The 18,359-nt window shown below is 37.9% G+C and overlaps 1 protein-coding gene across 4 annotated transcripts in view; it reads left to right on the top strand.

The window, feature by feature from the left end:
- Nucleotides 1–18,359, top strand: part of HERC4 (HECT and RLD domain containing E3 ubiquitin protein ligase 4) — a 28,402-nt gene that overhangs the window by 5,061 nt on the left and 4,982 nt on the right. For 2 of the 4 annotated variants that reach the window (XM_056494707.1, XM_056494708.1), the window contains exons 4-21: nucleotides 82–241; nucleotides 1,303–1,379; nucleotides 3,410–3,631; nucleotides 5,164–5,255; nucleotides 6,428–6,558; nucleotides 7,045–7,205; nucleotides 7,529–7,605; nucleotides 9,606–9,730; nucleotides 10,239–10,298; nucleotides 10,735–10,846; nucleotides 11,169–11,358; nucleotides 12,352–12,524; nucleotides 13,444–13,560; nucleotides 14,596–14,619; nucleotides 15,142–15,240; nucleotides 16,397–16,564; nucleotides 16,667–16,810; nucleotides 17,675–17,841. In XM_056494707.1, coding sequence (XP_056350682.1) covers nucleotides 82–241; nucleotides 1,303–1,379; nucleotides 3,410–3,631; nucleotides 5,164–5,255; nucleotides 6,428–6,558; nucleotides 7,045–7,205; nucleotides 7,529–7,605; nucleotides 9,606–9,730; nucleotides 10,239–10,298; nucleotides 10,735–10,846; nucleotides 11,169–11,358; nucleotides 12,352–12,524; nucleotides 13,444–13,560; nucleotides 14,596–14,619; nucleotides 15,142–15,240; nucleotides 16,397–16,564; nucleotides 16,667–16,810; nucleotides 17,675–17,841 — 2,299 coding nt within the window. The remainder of the gene's footprint in view (nucleotides 1–81; nucleotides 242–1,302; nucleotides 1,380–3,409; nucleotides 3,632–5,163; nucleotides 5,256–6,427; nucleotides 6,559–7,044; nucleotides 7,206–7,528; nucleotides 7,606–9,605; nucleotides 9,731–10,238; nucleotides 10,299–10,734; nucleotides 10,847–11,168; nucleotides 11,359–12,351; nucleotides 12,525–13,443; nucleotides 13,561–14,595; nucleotides 14,620–15,141; nucleotides 15,241–16,396; nucleotides 16,565–16,666; nucleotides 16,811–17,674; nucleotides 17,842–18,359) is intronic. The other 2 variants (XM_056494710.1, XM_056494709.1) reach the window with 1 other exon arrangement.

Raw genomic sequence — 18,359 nt, forward strand, 5'->3', positions numbered from 1 at the left:
GTAAACTGTTTGGAACAATCCTGGCTTGTTAATACCTGATTTTGTTTTTAGCCAACTAATTTTATTTATTTCTTTTCTTAGAACATGTTGGTGCACTGGATGCCCAAAATATTGTAGCTGTGTCATGTGGAGAAGCCCACACTCTTGCATTAAATGACAAAGGTCAGGTATATGCTTGGGGTCTGGCTACTGATGGACAGCTTGGCTTGCCAGGAACAGAGGAATGCGTCAGAGTGCCCAGGTTAAAAATAGTACATAATAAGTTGTCTTTTCTTAAATAACGTGCTTAAATCACATTGGTTGGCTATTCTGCTGTTACAGGTAAAGCTGTGTAAATACAGAAAATGTATATCAGCTGTGATACTTGACTGCTGTGTTTAGGCATTTTCCTTTCTCAAAAAGTCATCTTATGTGAGAAGTGTATTTCAGGGGTGCTTGGTTTGCTTTGTTGCTTTTTGGGGTGTTTTTGTTTGTTGGTTTTTTTAATAGTCCTCCACTAACAATGAGACTTACATTGAAAAAGGAAGATGGGTATTTTAAGAGGATGAATGCCATTTAAGAGAAGTTAAAGAGAAGTAGAGTGTTAAAGTTTCATTTTGAACAAAGGACATTTGCTGTCCAATCTTTGTACTTCAGTTTTTCCCCCCAAGGCTTTTCAGCTGTCATTGAATCATATACTTTCTAGTTAAAAAAATTCATGTTGGCCAGAGTCACAGGCTTGTTTTCAGAGTGCCATAAGCATTCCAGCTACCTGAAGTCCACACACAAAAGTAACAATTCCTTGGAACCTTAATAATTGATGAGTGTAATATTAAAAATGTTCTATCTGCATCAAATTTAAAACTCACAGGCCCTTTATAAACTTTTTTCTCATCCAGAGTTGAAAGCATTATTAGTTTTAGTGCACATGTGGGTGTATTTGCAACTTCTTTATAATATTGTGCAATATGTATTAGCTATGTAAACTGAGGTTTTGGAAACCAAAAAGTAAGAATGAGTTTGTTGTGTTCTGTATTCATTCCTCCATTCAGCTGTGTGAAATTGCCTTCCCAGCACATGTACCTCCCTAATTCTTCATTATGGACTTTTACAGACTTTATCTGTTTGAAAATAAGACAGAACCTGACCTTTAAAAGTTTAGAGAAGAAGCAGTTTTGACTTCAGAGTTTGCTAAATAGTGTCTAATTTAAGTTGCAATGTTTAATATACTTCAGTGAAAAGGATTCACATTTTGTATGTTACCCTTTATTTCATACCATGATCTGGTAGCTTAATTCTTTCTCTGTTTTCTTACCCCAATAGAAATATTAAAAGCTTGTCAGAGATCCAGATTGTTCAAGTTGCTTGTGGTTATTATCACTCGCTAGCACTCTCAAAAGGTAAGCCAAATTCTCCTGAAGTTTTGTGTAATTTCCTACCAGGGAATTCAGAAGTTTTCAACATTTATTTTATCTTTTTTTTTTTTTTTAAAGGAAGTGTGTTTATTAAACATGCTACCATTTAGCACAGATGGGATTTCAGGGGTGTATGGGCTGTGCAATTTAATGATGGAAGCTTGAATTTGAAAAACAAATGTACAAACAGATACTGAGTTTTTATTTCTTCGGGCGGGGGGGGGGGTGGGTGTATGTTATTTCTTTTAATTTTAGCATCTGACTTTGGTGTAACTCCCTGTTTATTTTGTTTCTTTTTCTTGGTCCCAAATATTTCTCATTCTTCTGGCACACTGCTCTGTCCCTGGTCTGTTTTAACCTGTAACCTCAAGTTACTGAGGCTTGCAGGAGTGACTTCCTTGTGTGCTTTATTATGGCAAAGCCTCTGCTTTTTGGTGCTTCCGTAGTTAAAATGCCATGTACATACAAGTCACCTTTTGAAAGTTTAAATACCTGTCTTCAGATTTCTGCTGGGGCTGTAAGCTCATACTTAGTTGGCCTCCTTCTACTGGTTGTTGGAGCTCTCCATAAACAAAAATGAATTTAAATTTGCTTGTTGCTTGTCTTATCATGACAGATAGGAGAATAGTGGCCAAAACTTCCACTCAGAACAAGTGGCTGCTGACAAGGGTTAATGGAGACTTACCAACTCAAACCAAAATTCCAGAAAGATTGTAGTTTGTCAGTCTTTCTTAACAATCTGTGTTTAAAATATGAAGCAAATAGCTGTGGGGAGGCAGGTGTTCATTGTATGCTGAGCTATTTTTTTTCTTTGAATACAGTATATTATACTGATTATATGTGCCTGGATTCTCTATGAGGCGCCTCATGGCCTCATGTTGAGCATTTCCTGTGCCATTATGTATTCCCAGGTGTAATTATCATTATAAACCAAAGAAGTGCCTTTGTTTTCAGGGCAGACAGGCAGAGCTTAAGATCTGCAGTAGAAAGCAGGGAGTAGCAGAGGTGTGTTGTTAAGTGTTCTGTTGGTCAAAGGTGCAGGAATGTCACAGGAATTTGTGATTTAAAATTCACTGTTTTAAATAGTTACAGGCTCCAAGTACAGCATCACTATTTTATTGCCAGTTCATAGATTTGCAGCTCTGTTTCTGTTCTTGACATGCACTGTAGGATTTTCTGGGTTTAGTTTTTAATGTAAATAAATAAAATCTGAGACTCCAGGGATTTGGTTTCATTATCATCTTGATAAAACTTACTGGAAAGTAGAGATGGGAGAGACACAGGAAGCATTTTGAAGGTAACATTGCTCTTGAAAACCTATCACGTCAGCAAAAGTAAATTATCTTGTGTTTGGGTGTTAATCTTTAGGATAGTAAATACCTTGGCAAAACATTGGTTGTTTAAGAGAATATTTTATTTTAGGCAGTCTTAACATAAAAAGGTCTTTGATTGTCATTCTGCAGATGTTTTTTCTCTTTATAAGGTGTCAAATGACATTATAAACCTTGTGCTTCATTGATCATATAATGAAGACAGTATTTAAAAATACTTTAAATACTGTTAAATTGTGTGTGAAAATTTGTGTCTTACTTTAGAAAATCTTAAATGAGGCTTTTGATTTGAAATCAGAAAATTTTCCACGTCCAGGGTGCAGCTTTAGCAGATCTCTGCATAAACATCTGTGCAGTAGAGGAACTTCCCAATGAGCAGTGTCTTGCTTTGTAATAACCAGGCTCAGTTGATCTGGCCCTGTTGGAAGAGGAATGCTAAGAGCAGTTTTGAGGGGTTTGAATGCAATTTAAATTCTTGTAGTCTGATTAAGTGCTTGAGTTGAATGCCTGCAAATTGCACAAGAATGCTTAGCTTCAGAAGTCAGTAATTTGTATGCATTTTCAAACTCAAAAATATTTGAAGAGTGACAGTCTAACTTTTAGCTTTTCTTACAGTGGATAAACTTTGTATTATTAAACCATATTGATCATTTTTCTTGGTTGTTTATTTTTTCCTTCAAACAGGAAGTGAAGTGTTTTCCTGGGGACAAAACAAATACGGCCAGCTGGGCTTAGGTTATGAGTATAAAAAACAAACCTCACCTCAAGTGATTAAATCTCTGCTGGGAATCCCTTTTGCACAGATTGCAGCAGGAGGAGCTCATAGTTTTGTACTCACTCTTTCTGGAGCCATCTTCGGATGGGGACGCAACAAATTTGGGCAACTGGGTCTAAATGATGATAATGGTGAGTAAGAATGGTGAGAAGAGGGGAGTTTCATGCTGGAAGCTTTGGGTTGGGAATCCAAAGAAGAATTGCATGAAGAAGACACAGAGGTGTTTTCCTGAGCTCATTTTAATGAGAAGGCTGACAGTGTTATGTTGGAATTCTTGCCTGCTTCACTTGTGTTCTTTCCCTGTTCTACATCTTCCTGTGGCTTAGTGGGATTGAATTAAAATACTGTGCAGTAGTTACAGTTTGAACTAAGTTTTATGTGGATGAAATTGCTTGGCAAAAGCAGTAATCTCTCAAAACTAATTGGTTGTCCATAGTAGTCACATTTAAGCCATCTTCATTTTTTACTGCCATTTACTTTTACATTCCTTTCTCAGGCCGCTTTTGATAATCATTCACAATTTTGGGCTAACCATTTCCAAAATTTCCTCTGCTAGGTGGATGACACTCAATAATTTTTAGCCAATGGTTAGATTAGACAAAAAATTGTTTCTTTGTTGGTTGTATTGTGTTACTTGCACAGTATCTGCTCACAGGGCTCCAGTATGACAGTGTTGGCTGTCAGGGTCCTGTTATACACAGTTTAGTGAGGAATAATCTATATATAGTTTAATGAGTTCAGATTTTCTTCCTGGTTCATGGTTGTCAATACCATTTAAAATAGAAAAAATGGGTTGTAAGTGAAATGCCCATCTGAATGCCTAGCAAACTGTCACATTCATGTAATAAGAAAATTACAATTATTTTTCAGAAATCATGGGAGACTTTAGTTGCTACTACATATTCTTTGGAATGTGTGTAACCTCAGGTTTTTATATAGCATCACTTCTCAATAAAATCCCTTTTAAATGTCTTTATAGGGTTTCTTGCAGACATGTTAGCATGCCTGGCAGGTTTTAAGACATTAGTACAAACATTTTAAAAAATTACTTTTGTGCAAAGTTGTCTTGTCCTGTCAATGGAGGGATGTTAAGTTTACTTTCCTGTTTGTCCAGTGCTGCATTCTGTTATGCAGTTAGTAACATTAAATATACTTTCCAAAACTGATACTGATGCCAAGATGATTCTTTGCCTTTTCTTTTGTATCCCTTTTATGTATCCTCTGGAGGTAAAAACCCCTTAACCGTGTCTGGCTCTTCATTGTTAGGACCAAGGAAAAGGCATCAGTGCCAACTCACAGGAACATTTTAAAAACATGAAACACATAAACAATCCAAGACAATGATCACTTATTTTCTTTCCTCATGGCCAGTGCCAGGTCCAATGTAATGTTTCGTATTTAGTGGTCTGTGTATTGACATATGATCTGTGCTAGTGAAATGAGAGCATGGGTTACAAACCTTTTCAGTGTAGTAGTCCCTGGTTTTTTCTGTAGTAACACTTCCATCTCCAAGATACATAAATTTAGTAAGAGTGATTGCATTATGCTAAAAAATTTTAAAGTGCTTACTTGACTAGAACCAAATTAGAATAAATGAGCAAAACTGTTTAGGTTTTGATTTTTATTGTCAAAGTAAGTGACCTTTCTTTATTGAACCTTTCAGACAGGTATGTTCCTACACTGCTGAAGTCCCTGAGAAGTCAGAAGGTTGTTCATATATGTTGTGGAGAAGATCATACTGCTGCCCTTACAAAGGTACAGAACTTTGTAACCTGTACCTCCAATTTCTTTAAAGTTTCCAGGAGAAGATGCTACCTGAACAGGAAATAATAAACTAAATTCTGAATAAAATTTCTTCTAAATTTATGGGATTAAATTAAGGAAGGATTGGAAGAATGGTTAAATATTTGAAAAGAATTTCCAAACACAAGAAATCCTGTGTTCTAAATGCATATTTTCCTTTTCCATTCATAGAAGTTAACTCCAAACTTGCTTTAAAGCCCATGGGTTGAGATTCTGAATGTTTGTAGAGATTGTCACCCATGTACATGGGTCCACTGTCCCCTGTAGAGGCAGGGGCTGATTCACTTTTTGGAGGTACTACTATGTATATATGTATGTATATATACATAATATATGCATGTATATATTCTCCAAGTCCTTTGGAATTCAGAAAAACCTGGCACTGTTTGCTATCCCAACTCAGTGACTGAGGCTGCTGGGTTTTCTCAGTGGGTGCTGCAGTTTTGATGGTGGTTTCCAGCTGAGGGCCTGGCTGATGCAGAGTAGAGTTAAAAGAAACAGATTCACAATTTCAAAGCATCAGAAAATGGCAAGTTTCAGAGTTGTTGTGAAGTAAGGTGTATAATTTCTGAAAATGTTTCTGGTTTAAACATTGAAGGTTTGGGTTAATTTCTTGATTAATCGGAAAGACTTTAAAAAGTACTTGCCTTACAACAATGTTGAAATTTCTGGTTTCTTATGCTTTCAAATAATGCTTTCAAATGTTTCAGTCAGGCTGTGTGTCATCTGCTGAGCAGGGCAGCTTCCTGTTTGCTAATCACTTCAAAATTTGTATTCAGAGTTTCAAAGCCAAAGTATACTTTTTAACAGTGGGAGTTTTTATATGGGTGAGGTTCATCAAGAAAACTGGAAAAGGGGAAAAATGAGGATTAGGATCTATAAATTACATAAGTTAATGATAGATGAGTGAATTTAACCCAAGTAAGGTAATATTTCATAGCTGTGCCATGTTTTCATAACTTCAATTAACTTGTGTGTCTCAGGAGCCTGTTGTGCCCTCTATATTTTCTGTCCTTTCCCTAGAATGCCAAGCTCAATCAGAAAAGTTATTAAATCTCTATTTCTGTGAAGCTTCATATTCTGAGATATACAGTCATCTTAATGTAAAAAATTTATTTGTTTAGGAAGGTGGGGTTTTTACATTTGGAGCTGGAGGCTATGGTCAGTTGGGTCATAACTCTACCAGCCATGAGATAAATCCAAGGAAAGTTTTTGAGCTTATGGGAAGTGTTGTCACACAGATCACCTGTGGCAGGTAAGGTCTATTCTGTGAATGTTACAAATAACTTGTTTTATGTAAAACTTTATATCTATTGAAGTGGGGATTTTCTTAGCCTTTGTGGTCAGGGGAGGTATTTGTTGCTGTCACTTCATTTCCTCTTGAAGAAGTGTGTTTGGGAAAGTACAAAATAGTTTGCCCAAATTCCCAACTGGTTCCTCACAGGCCTGTGATAGGAGAGGGGGCATCTAGAGCAGGATGGGAAGGGAAAGGAGATGCAGGCAGTCTCCAGGCATTCATTTCTAGTATGCTCTAGAGGTCACACAGGGGCTAAACACTGGCAGCTCCATTCCATAAAAAAAGAGGGTTGCCTTTGGAGTGTAAATGGAATATTGGCATTGCAGGGGAGCAGTGGAGTGAGTGTTGGGTATGACAGGACCTTTGACACACTGCTCAGCACAATTTCTGCACAAAGCATGTTCCAGTGCTTAGGTTTGTGTTACTGAATTCTCTTTGCCCTAGGCAGCACACCACTGCATTTGTCCCTTCTTCTGGAAGAATTTACTCTTTTGGGCTCGGAGGCAACGGGCAGTTAGGGACAGGGACCACCAGTAACAGGAAAAGTCCCTTCACAGTGAAAGGAAGCTGGATTCCCTATAGCCCCCAGAGCCCAATGAGCACAGGTAAGCACCAGCTGCTGGATTTGCTTCTTGGTTGCCCGTTCCTTTATAGTGAATTACTTAAAATTCTCAAGATTTTAACTAAATATGGGCTGTAATAATTTTTTCCAGACAGTTTGATTCCACTGTGCTCTGTGTTCCTGCTGTACCAATGACATGCCTGTGCTGGTGGGGTGGCACTAGACCTGGAACTTACTTCAGGGAAACATGGTCTTAACTATTGTATCAGTGAGGTTCTGCCACAAGGGAACCTTTTTGTAACCAAGTGTTAAAATAATTTTCAATTTCACATTTTCACAGTGGCCTGTTTTTTATTCCTTTTGCAGACACTGAGGAGTGCTACTGTGTAAAGAGAATTTTCTCTGGTGGGGACCAAAGTTTTGCACACTACTTTTATCCACAGGTAACAAATTGAGTGTCATTTGGTTCCAAAGCTTGTGAAAGTTGGATTTTCATTTTTTTGATGCATTTTAAAGGATTTTGATGTTGAAGGTGCATGTGACTATATTGTAAAACTTGTTGGAGCAGTGTGGAAGCAAAAAGCACTAGGTCATGGTAGCAGCTGGAGGACTTGGATCCAGGTAGTGTGTGTTAGCTGCCAGGAAGCTCTTGAGACTTTTTGGCATCAACTTTTTTCTTAATGGATGAATGCACTTCTTTTCATGTTGTAAGGGAAGAATTGATTGAATATTTGAGCTCTTTGCTCCTTGCCTCCTTATAGCTCCTGACAGCAGCAGCTTTGGTGTCTTCTGCTCTGTAGCCATTTTAAAGTGGTAAGGAAACAAATGGAGCTTTTTGCTAAAAATTGCTGGTGGTGACATAGTTTGTTATGTCACAGTTTTATCATAGTCTTAAAGCTTAAGTTTTAAAATAACAAGAATTGATGTGTTTAAATTCTAGTATGTAAAAGAGTCTAGTATGGCTTTATAGTAAAAATGGCAATGTGGAAGTGTGAAGGAAAGAAAATGCTATTGGAGGGTGAGTTGGGAGATAAAATAAAAACAAGAAGATTCATGGGTCTGCTTCCAGTACAGCTCAGCAGATGTTAGACCATGGGGATTAATGAAGCATCAAGAGTTGAGTATGTAGGGTGAAAATTAATTTGGACACAAGGGAAAATGGATTTTAGTGGGGAAGCAAGTTTATGAAGAAAAACTAAGTACAGGTTAGACTTGCAGCAGTGCTTTGTGCTCAGGGCTTGTTCTGGTTGTACAGAATCAACATTTTCTCTAGGACTGACTTGGGTTGTTTTTCTAAATTCTGACAGAGTTTTAACCATTTCTGTATTTGAGAGAAACTTGCTTATCAGGTGTAAACTGGAAAATTGCTTGTAATAGGGTCTCAAAACTTGTCTATTAAAACTTCCTTAAAAACTTTATGTGCAATTTTCATAATTACTGGGGGAGTTTCTGACGGACTAATTGAGGTGAACTGGAGACTGTATGAATGCAGTTATTGTGGCCTGTTCTGTACAAAAAGTGTTAGCAACAGATGAACTTTGATGCTGCAGAAGTATCCCTTTTAGTACTCTTGAGTTTGGTAATTTATGCTGATTCCTTCCAAAGTTCTGTGTGTGCTGTGCCCCTGGGGGCTGTGTGTCCCTGCCAGTTAAGGGGCCCCAGCCAAAATCAGTTTTCTCAAGTCAGTTTTTGGGCAGCTCAGCTCCCTGAGTTGTTTTCTTTGGCTGGCCAGAAGGGAAATGGCAAAAGTGCTCCTTGTCCTGATGCTGTAGGGTGGGATCAGAAGTGGTTGTTTTTGGCAGTCATTGTCACACTGAGTCAGCTCAGTGTTGTCAGGTGGCACCCTCAGGAGGAATGTTTTCTCTTCTTTTTGGTGCTACTTGCCATCTCTTTTGAACCAGCGCTCCTACTGAAAACAGGGATCTTGCTTCTCCTCCTCTTTATTATTTCAGCTCTTAGTGGAATTCATTTTATATGAGCAGCACTTCCCAGTGCAGCTCCTCTGATGATGCAGGGCATGTTCACAGAAGCATGATTCATTCTCAGAGGAGCCTGATGGAAGTGGGGTGGAAGAACATCTGTCTGATAATTGAATGGCTCCTTTGCTGTGTGCTCACAGCTTGGCAGGGAGCTAAGTGGCTCCTGCTGGCTGGAGAGGAGATGCTTGCTGCTCACATCTGAAGCTGGGTTAGTGTTCATCACAGAGTCCAGTGATGTTTAAGGAGCTGGCCTTTAGGCAAGGTGGGGGAATTAACACCTAATCGAGATGGTTTTAGTGTATGCCCTGCTTTCACAGGGAATGCAGAACTGTTAAACACAGCATTTTACAGCTGTGGTCTGGGTAGGCAAATTGTCAGCTCAGACAGCTCAACCAGAGGGCTGATTTTTCTGGAAATCAATTTTGTGTGCCTGATTCTTTATGCTTTCTTTAATATTTCTTTAGAACATGGTGCCACCAGATGATTTTCGGTATCCTGACCTTTTGAAGCAGATCTGGACTGTGAATGAAACGTTTATTCAGAGATTGCTGAGTTTCCCATCTGGAAGACTTCCTGTAGAGATAGCTATGTAAGTGATGTAAGGGTAAGAAGTAGCCTTTGGTGATTCTGCTTCTGAATTAAACATACATAGCAGAGCTATTTTTAATTACTGAATTTATGAGGTGCTGAGCTCTTGCTGTGCTTTCATTGTCATGCTTGTTGGGTGATTTAGGTCCTTGAGACTGTGTCATCTTTGCTTCGGTTTAGATGACTGTGCAAGATGAAATTAAGTATCTAATTGCACATTGAAAAATAGCAATACATGTAAAGGAATATGAGAACAACTCCAAGATTATTGCCTCTGTTTTAATAGAAGAGTATGCAAAGCAATTAAATTGTGAGACTGGCTGTGATTTGAGCTGTCTTTAGTGCTGAGTCTTGAATGGAGGTTTTATCTAGTATTGTTTAGTCATATTTGAGTCAGTCCCATCCTTTTCACAATGTAATTTATTAGGGATTAAATACAGGTTTTTTAATTGCTAATGCTATTTTTTAAAAGCAAAGCCAAATATAACATTTCATGTGACCAATTTCAGTGAAATTGATGGAGCATTCTCCTCAGCTGGGTGCCTGAATGGGAGCTTTTTGGCATTGAGGTAAGTTTTTAACAAGACTTCCTGTGCACAGCATTAGTGGTGGCAGCTGGGACACCTTCCAAGGTTTCCTTGTCTCACTGGTGCTCTGATAGCCTCTCTTGAAACTCCTGCTGCTTTCCTGCCCTGTGTTTATCAGCTGCCCCAGTGAGAATGGCTCCAGCCTGTCTTGGCTGCTGCCATGTCAGCCAGCAAAGCTCATCATATTTGTCAGCCACAGGCTGGTTGTAATTCAAGAGTTGTTTTACATCCTAGTCTTTTTGCATGATTTCCTTGCAGTTAAAGATTTTTTCCAGTTGTTTCGAAGGCCATATAAAAAATGAAAGTCTGATATATTTTAAATCCTTAGTCAGTAGGTCTAAAATTCAATGGGTAAAAATCTTGAGTTGCTGAGAACACAGGATTCAGTCTTTCTGATTTTTTTTTTTCCTTCCTGCAGCAATGATGATCATTACAAAACCAGCACTAGATTCTCAGGGGTTGATATGAATGCTGCTAGACTACTGTTCCACAAACTCATACAGCCTGAGCATGCTCACATATCCCAACAGGTTTGTTCTGTGTATTTTCCTTGTGTTTGGGATTATCTTTCTGGGTTACAACTCTCCAGAAATACCGTTATGTTTGGTCCAACCCTGTAAATAGATTTATTTACTCAATAATATATTGACTGCAAATGTGTGTTTTGTTGTGACAATTAGGTGACACATCAGCATATTATATTTTAGTATTTCCTGTCATTTTCTAAATGTGTAACAGTTTTCACTGAAGCTCATAATTATTATTGTTTTTAAGATTAGTTTTCATATACATGGGCCTTTGTTTAAAATCTCAATTGTATTAAAGTAAACAGAATTTTCTGATGTGCTGTAGGTGGCAGCTAGTTTGGAAAAGAACCTTATTCCCAAATTGACCAGCTCCTTACCAGATGTTGAAGCTTTGAGGCTCTATCTCACTCTGCCAGAGTGCCCACTGATGAGTGATGAGAACAATTTCACAACGTTAGCTATTCCTTTTGGAGCAGCTATTCTGAACCTAGAAAAAGCTCCTCTGAAAGTTCTTGGTAAGAAACTGAATTTTTACTGTTAAAACTAAAGATCTGCAGATGAAAATGTACAGGAATTTCATCAGTGAAGACCTGGCCTCAGCAGCACCTGCTGTGTATTTACAGTTCTGTACAATTCCCCAGTGAGAAAGTTAAGGCTTAACATTGCTTGGTGTAAGAAAACACTTATTCTGTTGCTTCAGGGTGAGTTAACAGGCCATCCCTGTGAATTCATCTGCTATTGTAGTTTTTGGACTGATGCCACTTGGGAGGAATTAAACCATGTAGCTCAGTGTAATTGATATGTGTCTTTGCTCTTTAAAGTGAAAATTATGTGGTCAGACAGCTAACAAGCTCTGAGCAATTTACAGAAGTGTTGCAGAGCAGATGTTAAATTGTCTTGGTTGTGACTACAGCACCTGTTCTGAGCTTCTGAAGCAGTTGATCTTTTCTCACTGGTGCCAAGATGTGGTCTTCAAATATGCAGCTGAGAATAACTCTGGTTTTTTAACTTCTACTTCTTTCTTCTTGTGACTCCTATCAGCTGAAATTCAGCTTAAATAATTGTTTTCAGAATATTTTGCCTTTAATTGGTTTCTTTTTGAGAGGGTACTTTCCTTTTCTTCAGTTACTCTTTGCCTTGTAATCTCTTATGTTGTTTCTGTAGTTTTTGGTGAGAGTAAAGAAAAACAAGCTGATTGTTTTTTTGAACTCTAGATGCTCTTCCATCATTTTCTATTGCTCTCACTGCTTTTTGCTTAAGATTGCAGGTTTTGAGCCATCTATTTTTATAAATGTTGCTTTGTGATGCTGTTACTTAGTCTGGATGACCAGACTTGAAGGGGCCTAGATTTGATGTGTAACAATAGAGCATTTGTTGTGTTACAACTTTTTTTCAGGGTCTGTAGTAACTGATGCTTATGCTTTCTGGCCAAACACATTTCTTGGTTAAAAGGATAACAGTGTGGCAGTGACAGGTACTAAATTTACTTGTTCACCATGTGTTGACAGAAAATTGGTGGTCTGTACTTGAACCTCCCTTGTTCCTCAAGATTGTGGAACTCTACAAGGATGTTGTAGTGCACCTTTTGAAGCTGTGCAAGATGGGCCTTCCACCTTCTGACAGAAGAATACTCACCAATTTCCTGCACACTGCCTTCAGAGTTCTGGAAATACTGCACAGAGTATGTGGTGTTTCTAAACAGTTCCTTGGCTGCTTGGCTTTGTCAGCATCTCAGTGCTGGGTGGTTGGTAGAAGCTGTGTTACTGATCAGTTTGGAAGATCAGAAATATCTACAGAAATATCTGTGGTTGTTCCATCTGCACCTGTGAATCCTTGGGATTCTGGTTTCCAGTCTGACATGATGATGATGGAATTTTGGAGAACACAGAGTCACTCAGTCATTTGCATGTGAGGGTATGGATTAGAGTGAGAGGGTGACAGCTCTGGGATACTTTGCAGATTGAGTATCTGGTGGTTTGGAGGGGCATGTAGGAGGGATTTGTAAAAAGCAGACTTAGATTATCTGGTTATAAAGGCAGGATCTTTATAAGTGTCTTGCTGCTTTGCTAGTTAGCAGTGCTTAGCAGTCCTTGGGAAAAGAAGTGTCTTAGGAAGATGTGGATGCTTCTGGATTAATACTGTTCTATGGAGACAAGCCTCTGTATACCAAGTTACTTTTCCCACATCTCTCTTTTTTTAAGCTTAATGTTTTTAAATGGAAGCTGTTCTTCTGCTGACAGGTAATAGTGTTCATACTATAACAAGACCAGAGTTATTGAATCTAGCTCTTAAACCTGTGTGAATACAGGAGCAAGTATTTATTCTATTGTGAACATGAATATGTGTATTATCACTGTTCCTGGGAGGTCATATGATGTTTCAAAGTGCACTTCATTGTATTCTCCTGCACTCTGTGATGGGATTTTGAATAGCCCATCTATCCATGTCTTTAACATTGTTTTTTGCTTTCTTGTAGGCACTGTTGTTTTTCTAGAATTTTTTTGGTAGCTGGGTATCTGTGGCTGACGTATCAAATGCTTGAAAAACATGGAAAATATCCCTTTGAAAGCTAATAAAAAAAATAAATTGCACTTCCTTAGGTGAATGAAAGAGGACAAGTGATACAGTATGACAGATTTTACATTCATGAGATACAAGATTTAATAGATATCAGAAATGACTATGCCAACTGGTTCCAGCAGCAGGTACTGGGAATGGTAAGTTCTGTTGATTTTTATTTGGGTTTTTGTGGGTGTTTTCCTCCCATGTTTTGTGTTTGTTTTATCCCTTTAAAGGAATCCATAGATTCTTTAAGTCTGGGCACTTCTTTTTCATAAAAACTTCTTCACAGATGACCAGTGTTGAACAGACTTGAGTCAGATACTGGCTGAAGAGGAATTATTAAGAGGGTGTGTTTCTTCTAGGGTGTCATTCCTTGGACTGGCACTGCTCAATATTTGAATCTGTCAGTGAAAAAGTTATGTAAAATGCTGTCCCTGGAGACTTGCCATGTCCAAAAAGTTAGGAATAATAATCCACAGCAGGAGAGCATCCAGAATAATCAGGATTGCTCTATTAGACAGGTCCAGTCCATGAGGAAGCTGCAGCTGTCTTGGGTAATGAGTCAGGAAGTGCAGCAGGGAGCTACAGGGACAGATAACTGATGGAATTTGCTACTTGGAGTTCAGCAGCTACAACTGAGATAATTAATGCTGCATCTGTAAACAGAAGAGTGCTAAGTGGGAGTAAATTAATGACTGTGCAGAGAATTAGTGAGTTGGATAGGTTTTTGCCACAGTTCCTTGACTTGAGCTTTGAAATAATATTGTAAATTATTAAATTATAATAAGTTTTCTCTAGCCAGCCATATTTTATTCTTTTGCAACAGTACCAGCAGATAATTTATAATTAACAGTCATTAATTGATGTGTGGAAATAAACTTTTTAAGTGTGTAATTTTTTGCATTCAGGCAAACATGGTACTTTAACAGCCCTGTTTTTAAAGACTGATAAACCCTGTAACAGTCCTGTTTTTAAAGACTGATAAACAGGGTGTTGGAAGACAAGCTTGTGTTTAATAAATTAATTAGAATGTTTATGGTTAATGTTTATTTCTCAGTAAACCTTCTCTTGGGGGGGAAGCAGTAAATAAATATTTTTAAAATTCTACATCAGAGATGAGTAATTAATGCAGACACTAATGCTGCTTTTTCATCTTAATTGTTGCTACCTTTGTGCAAATGCTGTCATAGGATGTCAACCATGGATTAACTGAGGTAAGATTGGTTGCAGTCTGATTTCTTTTGAAGAGTGTAAGGAAATCAGAAATGTGAATGTTAAGGATTGTCTGCTGTGTTCTGTTGGGAGTAAAGCTTCAAATTAGCCATGGCTGTAATCTGAAAGAAAATCTTTTTGGTGCAAAAATATGTAATTGTCACTATTGCAAATTGGGAAGAGCATTTGGTATAAAGGGTTACTTTTATACCCACTAGCTGCAGAAACAATTGTGAAATTCAAATGTGCTAAGTGAGAGTGTCGTTTGTGCCTGGCTTGATTTGGTTTGGCTTGATTGAGTTCTGCTGGGTTTTCTTTTTATTTGTTTTTGGCTGAAGTACTAAACTGTTAAAAATTTACTTAATGTTCCTAAGATGCTTTGGTTCTGCATTGGTGATAAGTCAAGGTTGAGTTCTCTTTCCAGTAAAATAGAGATAATAAATGAGTGCTGCTGCAAAGGCTTTTTTAAGCACAATTGTGGCTTTTGAACAAGCTGAGCTATGACATGGTTCTTTTCATTCCAGTTAACAGATATTCCTGTTATAATTTGCACATACCCATTTGTATTTGATGCCCAGGCAAAGACAACTCTCTTGCAAACAGATGCAATCATACAGATGCAGGTAGGAGACTCAGTTTTTTGTGTTACAAATTCATTATTTTTTCCCTGAGTTGAGGACCTTGGGGGTTCCTGTTACTTATTTTTTTGTTTGGCTGGTCGGTTTATTATTTATTTTGGGGTTTTGTTTTTCTTTTGATTTTTGTTTGTTTGGTTTGGGTTTTTGTTTTTGGTTAGGTTTTTTTTAAACTCTGTGTAATCTCTCCCCTAAAAAAATCAAGGCTCTAGTTTTAATCTCAGGGTATGTACATGATAGAGGGTGGTGGAATCCCGTTGAAATTGAACTGTTTTGTAGTTGCCATACATTTCCAAGGAGCTTCTTTTCTTTTCAGTTGTGAGATGGCTTTTTTGTTATCAACCCATAGTACAGGTACAAAACCCCTAAATGTGCAGCAATTAAGAAAACCCAAATAAACAAAACCCCAAGCACCACCCAGAATAAACAGCCCCACCTCCCATATGAGCAGGCTTGGAATAATACCTGGATCATTGATCTGAGTCTGAAAATAATCAGATGATGGAAGTCCTGCTCAAGTAATGGGCTTGTGTAGGAAAATACTTCCTTGCTCTTGTAATTAATAATAAATGCTATTTCATGTATTTAAAATGTATATGCACAGTCAATACCAGCATTTGATGGATTCAGGGAATTGTTCACATTAAATGGTTCCAGTAACAATATTAATTATTATTAAAACACACAAACTCTCAAGAGTTCTCTACTGTATCCAGAACATTTGCAACAGCATTTTCTTTTTCAGACAATTTTAACACAGAAATTATAATGCAAGTTAAATTGCTTTTCATGCTGTGAATTAGTTTTTAAGATATGTTTGTTTCCATGCCAAATTTATATTAAACAGCTTACTCTTCATTAGATGAAATGCAGGATCTTTTTGCTTCCTTTCGTTATCCAAGGTATTTTGATTGGAATGTCAAAACCTGGTTCTTACACTTATCTGAGCATTAGCATTGGTGGGAGCAATGGGTAAAGGAAAAATACTTCCTGAAATCAAACATTTCCTGAGATAAAAGGAATACAGAGAAATCTTGGGCACAAGAGTTATTCCCATCTGCACTTTTGCAGACAAGACTGCTGGATAACTAACACTGGGAGGAATTTTCCTACCTTCTGACACTCTCCCTTTGTTTTTCTGCAGATGGCTGTTGATCAGGCCCACAGGCAGAATTTGTCTTCTCTCTTCCTGCCAGTATTTGAATCTGTCAATCCCTGCCTGATCCTGATGGTCCGGAGGGACAACATAGTAGGGGATGCTGTGGAGGTGCTCAGGAAAACCAAGAATGTTGACTACAAGAAGCCTCTCAAGGTATTGCAGCACACACTGCTCTCAGTGATTAAAGATGTTTTTGGACAAACCTTGCTTTAAAATCTCTTTGCAGCCCAGTGCTCATTGAGTTGTGTGTTTCAGGTGATCTTTGTAGGGGAGGAAGCTGTTGATGCTGGAGGAGTTCGTAAAGAATTTTTTCTGCTCATCATGAGGGAGTTGCTAGATCCCAAGTATGGAATGTTCAGGTATTATGAGGAGTCCAGGCTCATCTGGTTCTCTGATAAGGTAGGCTCTGATCCATATTCAGTCATTTTAACTTTCACTGTTTATATTAGTATTATATGAAAGTTGTAGTTTGTGATTGTTTTATTTCAAGAGTAGGAGCTGAAGCAAATATTCTCAGAAGTTTATTTTTGTCATTTTTAGGTCAAAACTTGCCCCATTCCTTACTGCTCCCCTTGTGCTTTCCCCATTCCTTGTTTACTCTGTACTGGTTGTCCCCAAGCCAGCCAGGTTTTCTAGGAAGAAGTAGCCAGAACAAACTGATTCCAAGGGCAGGATCAGGAAATCAAGGGGGCAGAGACAAATTTTTGAAGTGGGATGTTGAATGAGTCTTCCTGTGTGCAGTTGCATTTGTGGGTGATAGGTGATCATGGAGTTTTCAGGACTTTTCAGTCCTCCTTCAGACAGCACTGGCTGGGGTGGCTGGATCCCAAAAACCTGAATATTTGTATTTCCACAGGTGTGTTTAAAGCCTTGGTAATTAATTCTGAGAGTGTCAATAGTGAGCTCTTCCTTCTTCCTCCCCCAAATATTTTTTTAAATTTTACATCATTTATCACTGAATAGTGGAATAGAAACTCACTGACAAAACCAGAATCTTAATGCAGTATGAGTCCCCTGTAACACAGAATATGTTGCAGTTCAGCCCTTTAAATTTTAGGTAGAAAGAATTCTGTTCCCTTGGATTTCAGTCTCAGCTGGTTAAACTTTATCCTGTTTTCCTTGGTACTTACAGATACATGCACATTTAAAGAAAATATGAATTAAATTCACTCAAATTTACTGTATTGTACACTTCTTCCTGGACTCTGCAAGGTTAAAGTAACTTCTTTATTTTAAACCATCTTGTCTGTTTTCTGTTCTTAGACCTTTGAAGACAGTGACTTGTTTCATTTGATTGGTGTTGTCTGTGGGCTAGCAATATATAATTTTACTATTGTAGACCTTCATTTTCCTCTGGCTTTGTACAAAAAGCTATTGAATAAGAAACCATCCCTGGATGACTTAAAAGAATTGATGCCAGATGTTGGCAGGTAAGCAAGAAAGAAAAATGGGTGTTGTTGGAAATTAGTTTTGAAATCAACAATTTTCTCTAAGAACATAACATTTCCACAGTAACTGGGTAAACAGCTCAGAGTAAATTGCAATGCTTGTGTCATTTGATACATTTGGCACTTAGTGTTGTTAAAACACTGCAAGAATTTTAAGGGGAAAAAAACCCTTGAAATTCAAACCCCTTGAGTTTTAGCCATCAATTTTATAAGCCTGAGTCTGAACATAGTTTTAGTTCTGAATTAAATCCTTCAAGAAAATGTTTTTGCTTATTTCAGGAACAAATACTTTCTAAATATTTACTAGGCTAGCAGGTAGGAGGCTCAAAAGAGCAGAAAAGGATGCTTGATTAAAAGGATGCTTAGTGTTGTGGATGCCAAAGTTTTCATTGATTCAAGGAGGAATCAAAGATGTTAATGAAAGAGCCAGTCAGTGGTTTTTAAATACCAACTGCCTCTGCTTTGTGAATCCCTTAGCTGAAATCTTAAGATAGGACTTA

Source organism: Oenanthe melanoleuca, chromosome 6 (genome assembly GCF_029582105.1).
Source record: "Oenanthe melanoleuca isolate GR-GAL-2019-014 chromosome 6, OMel1.0, whole genome shotgun sequence".
Lineage (NCBI taxonomy): Eukaryota > Metazoa > Chordata > Aves > Passeriformes > Muscicapidae > Oenanthe > Oenanthe melanoleuca.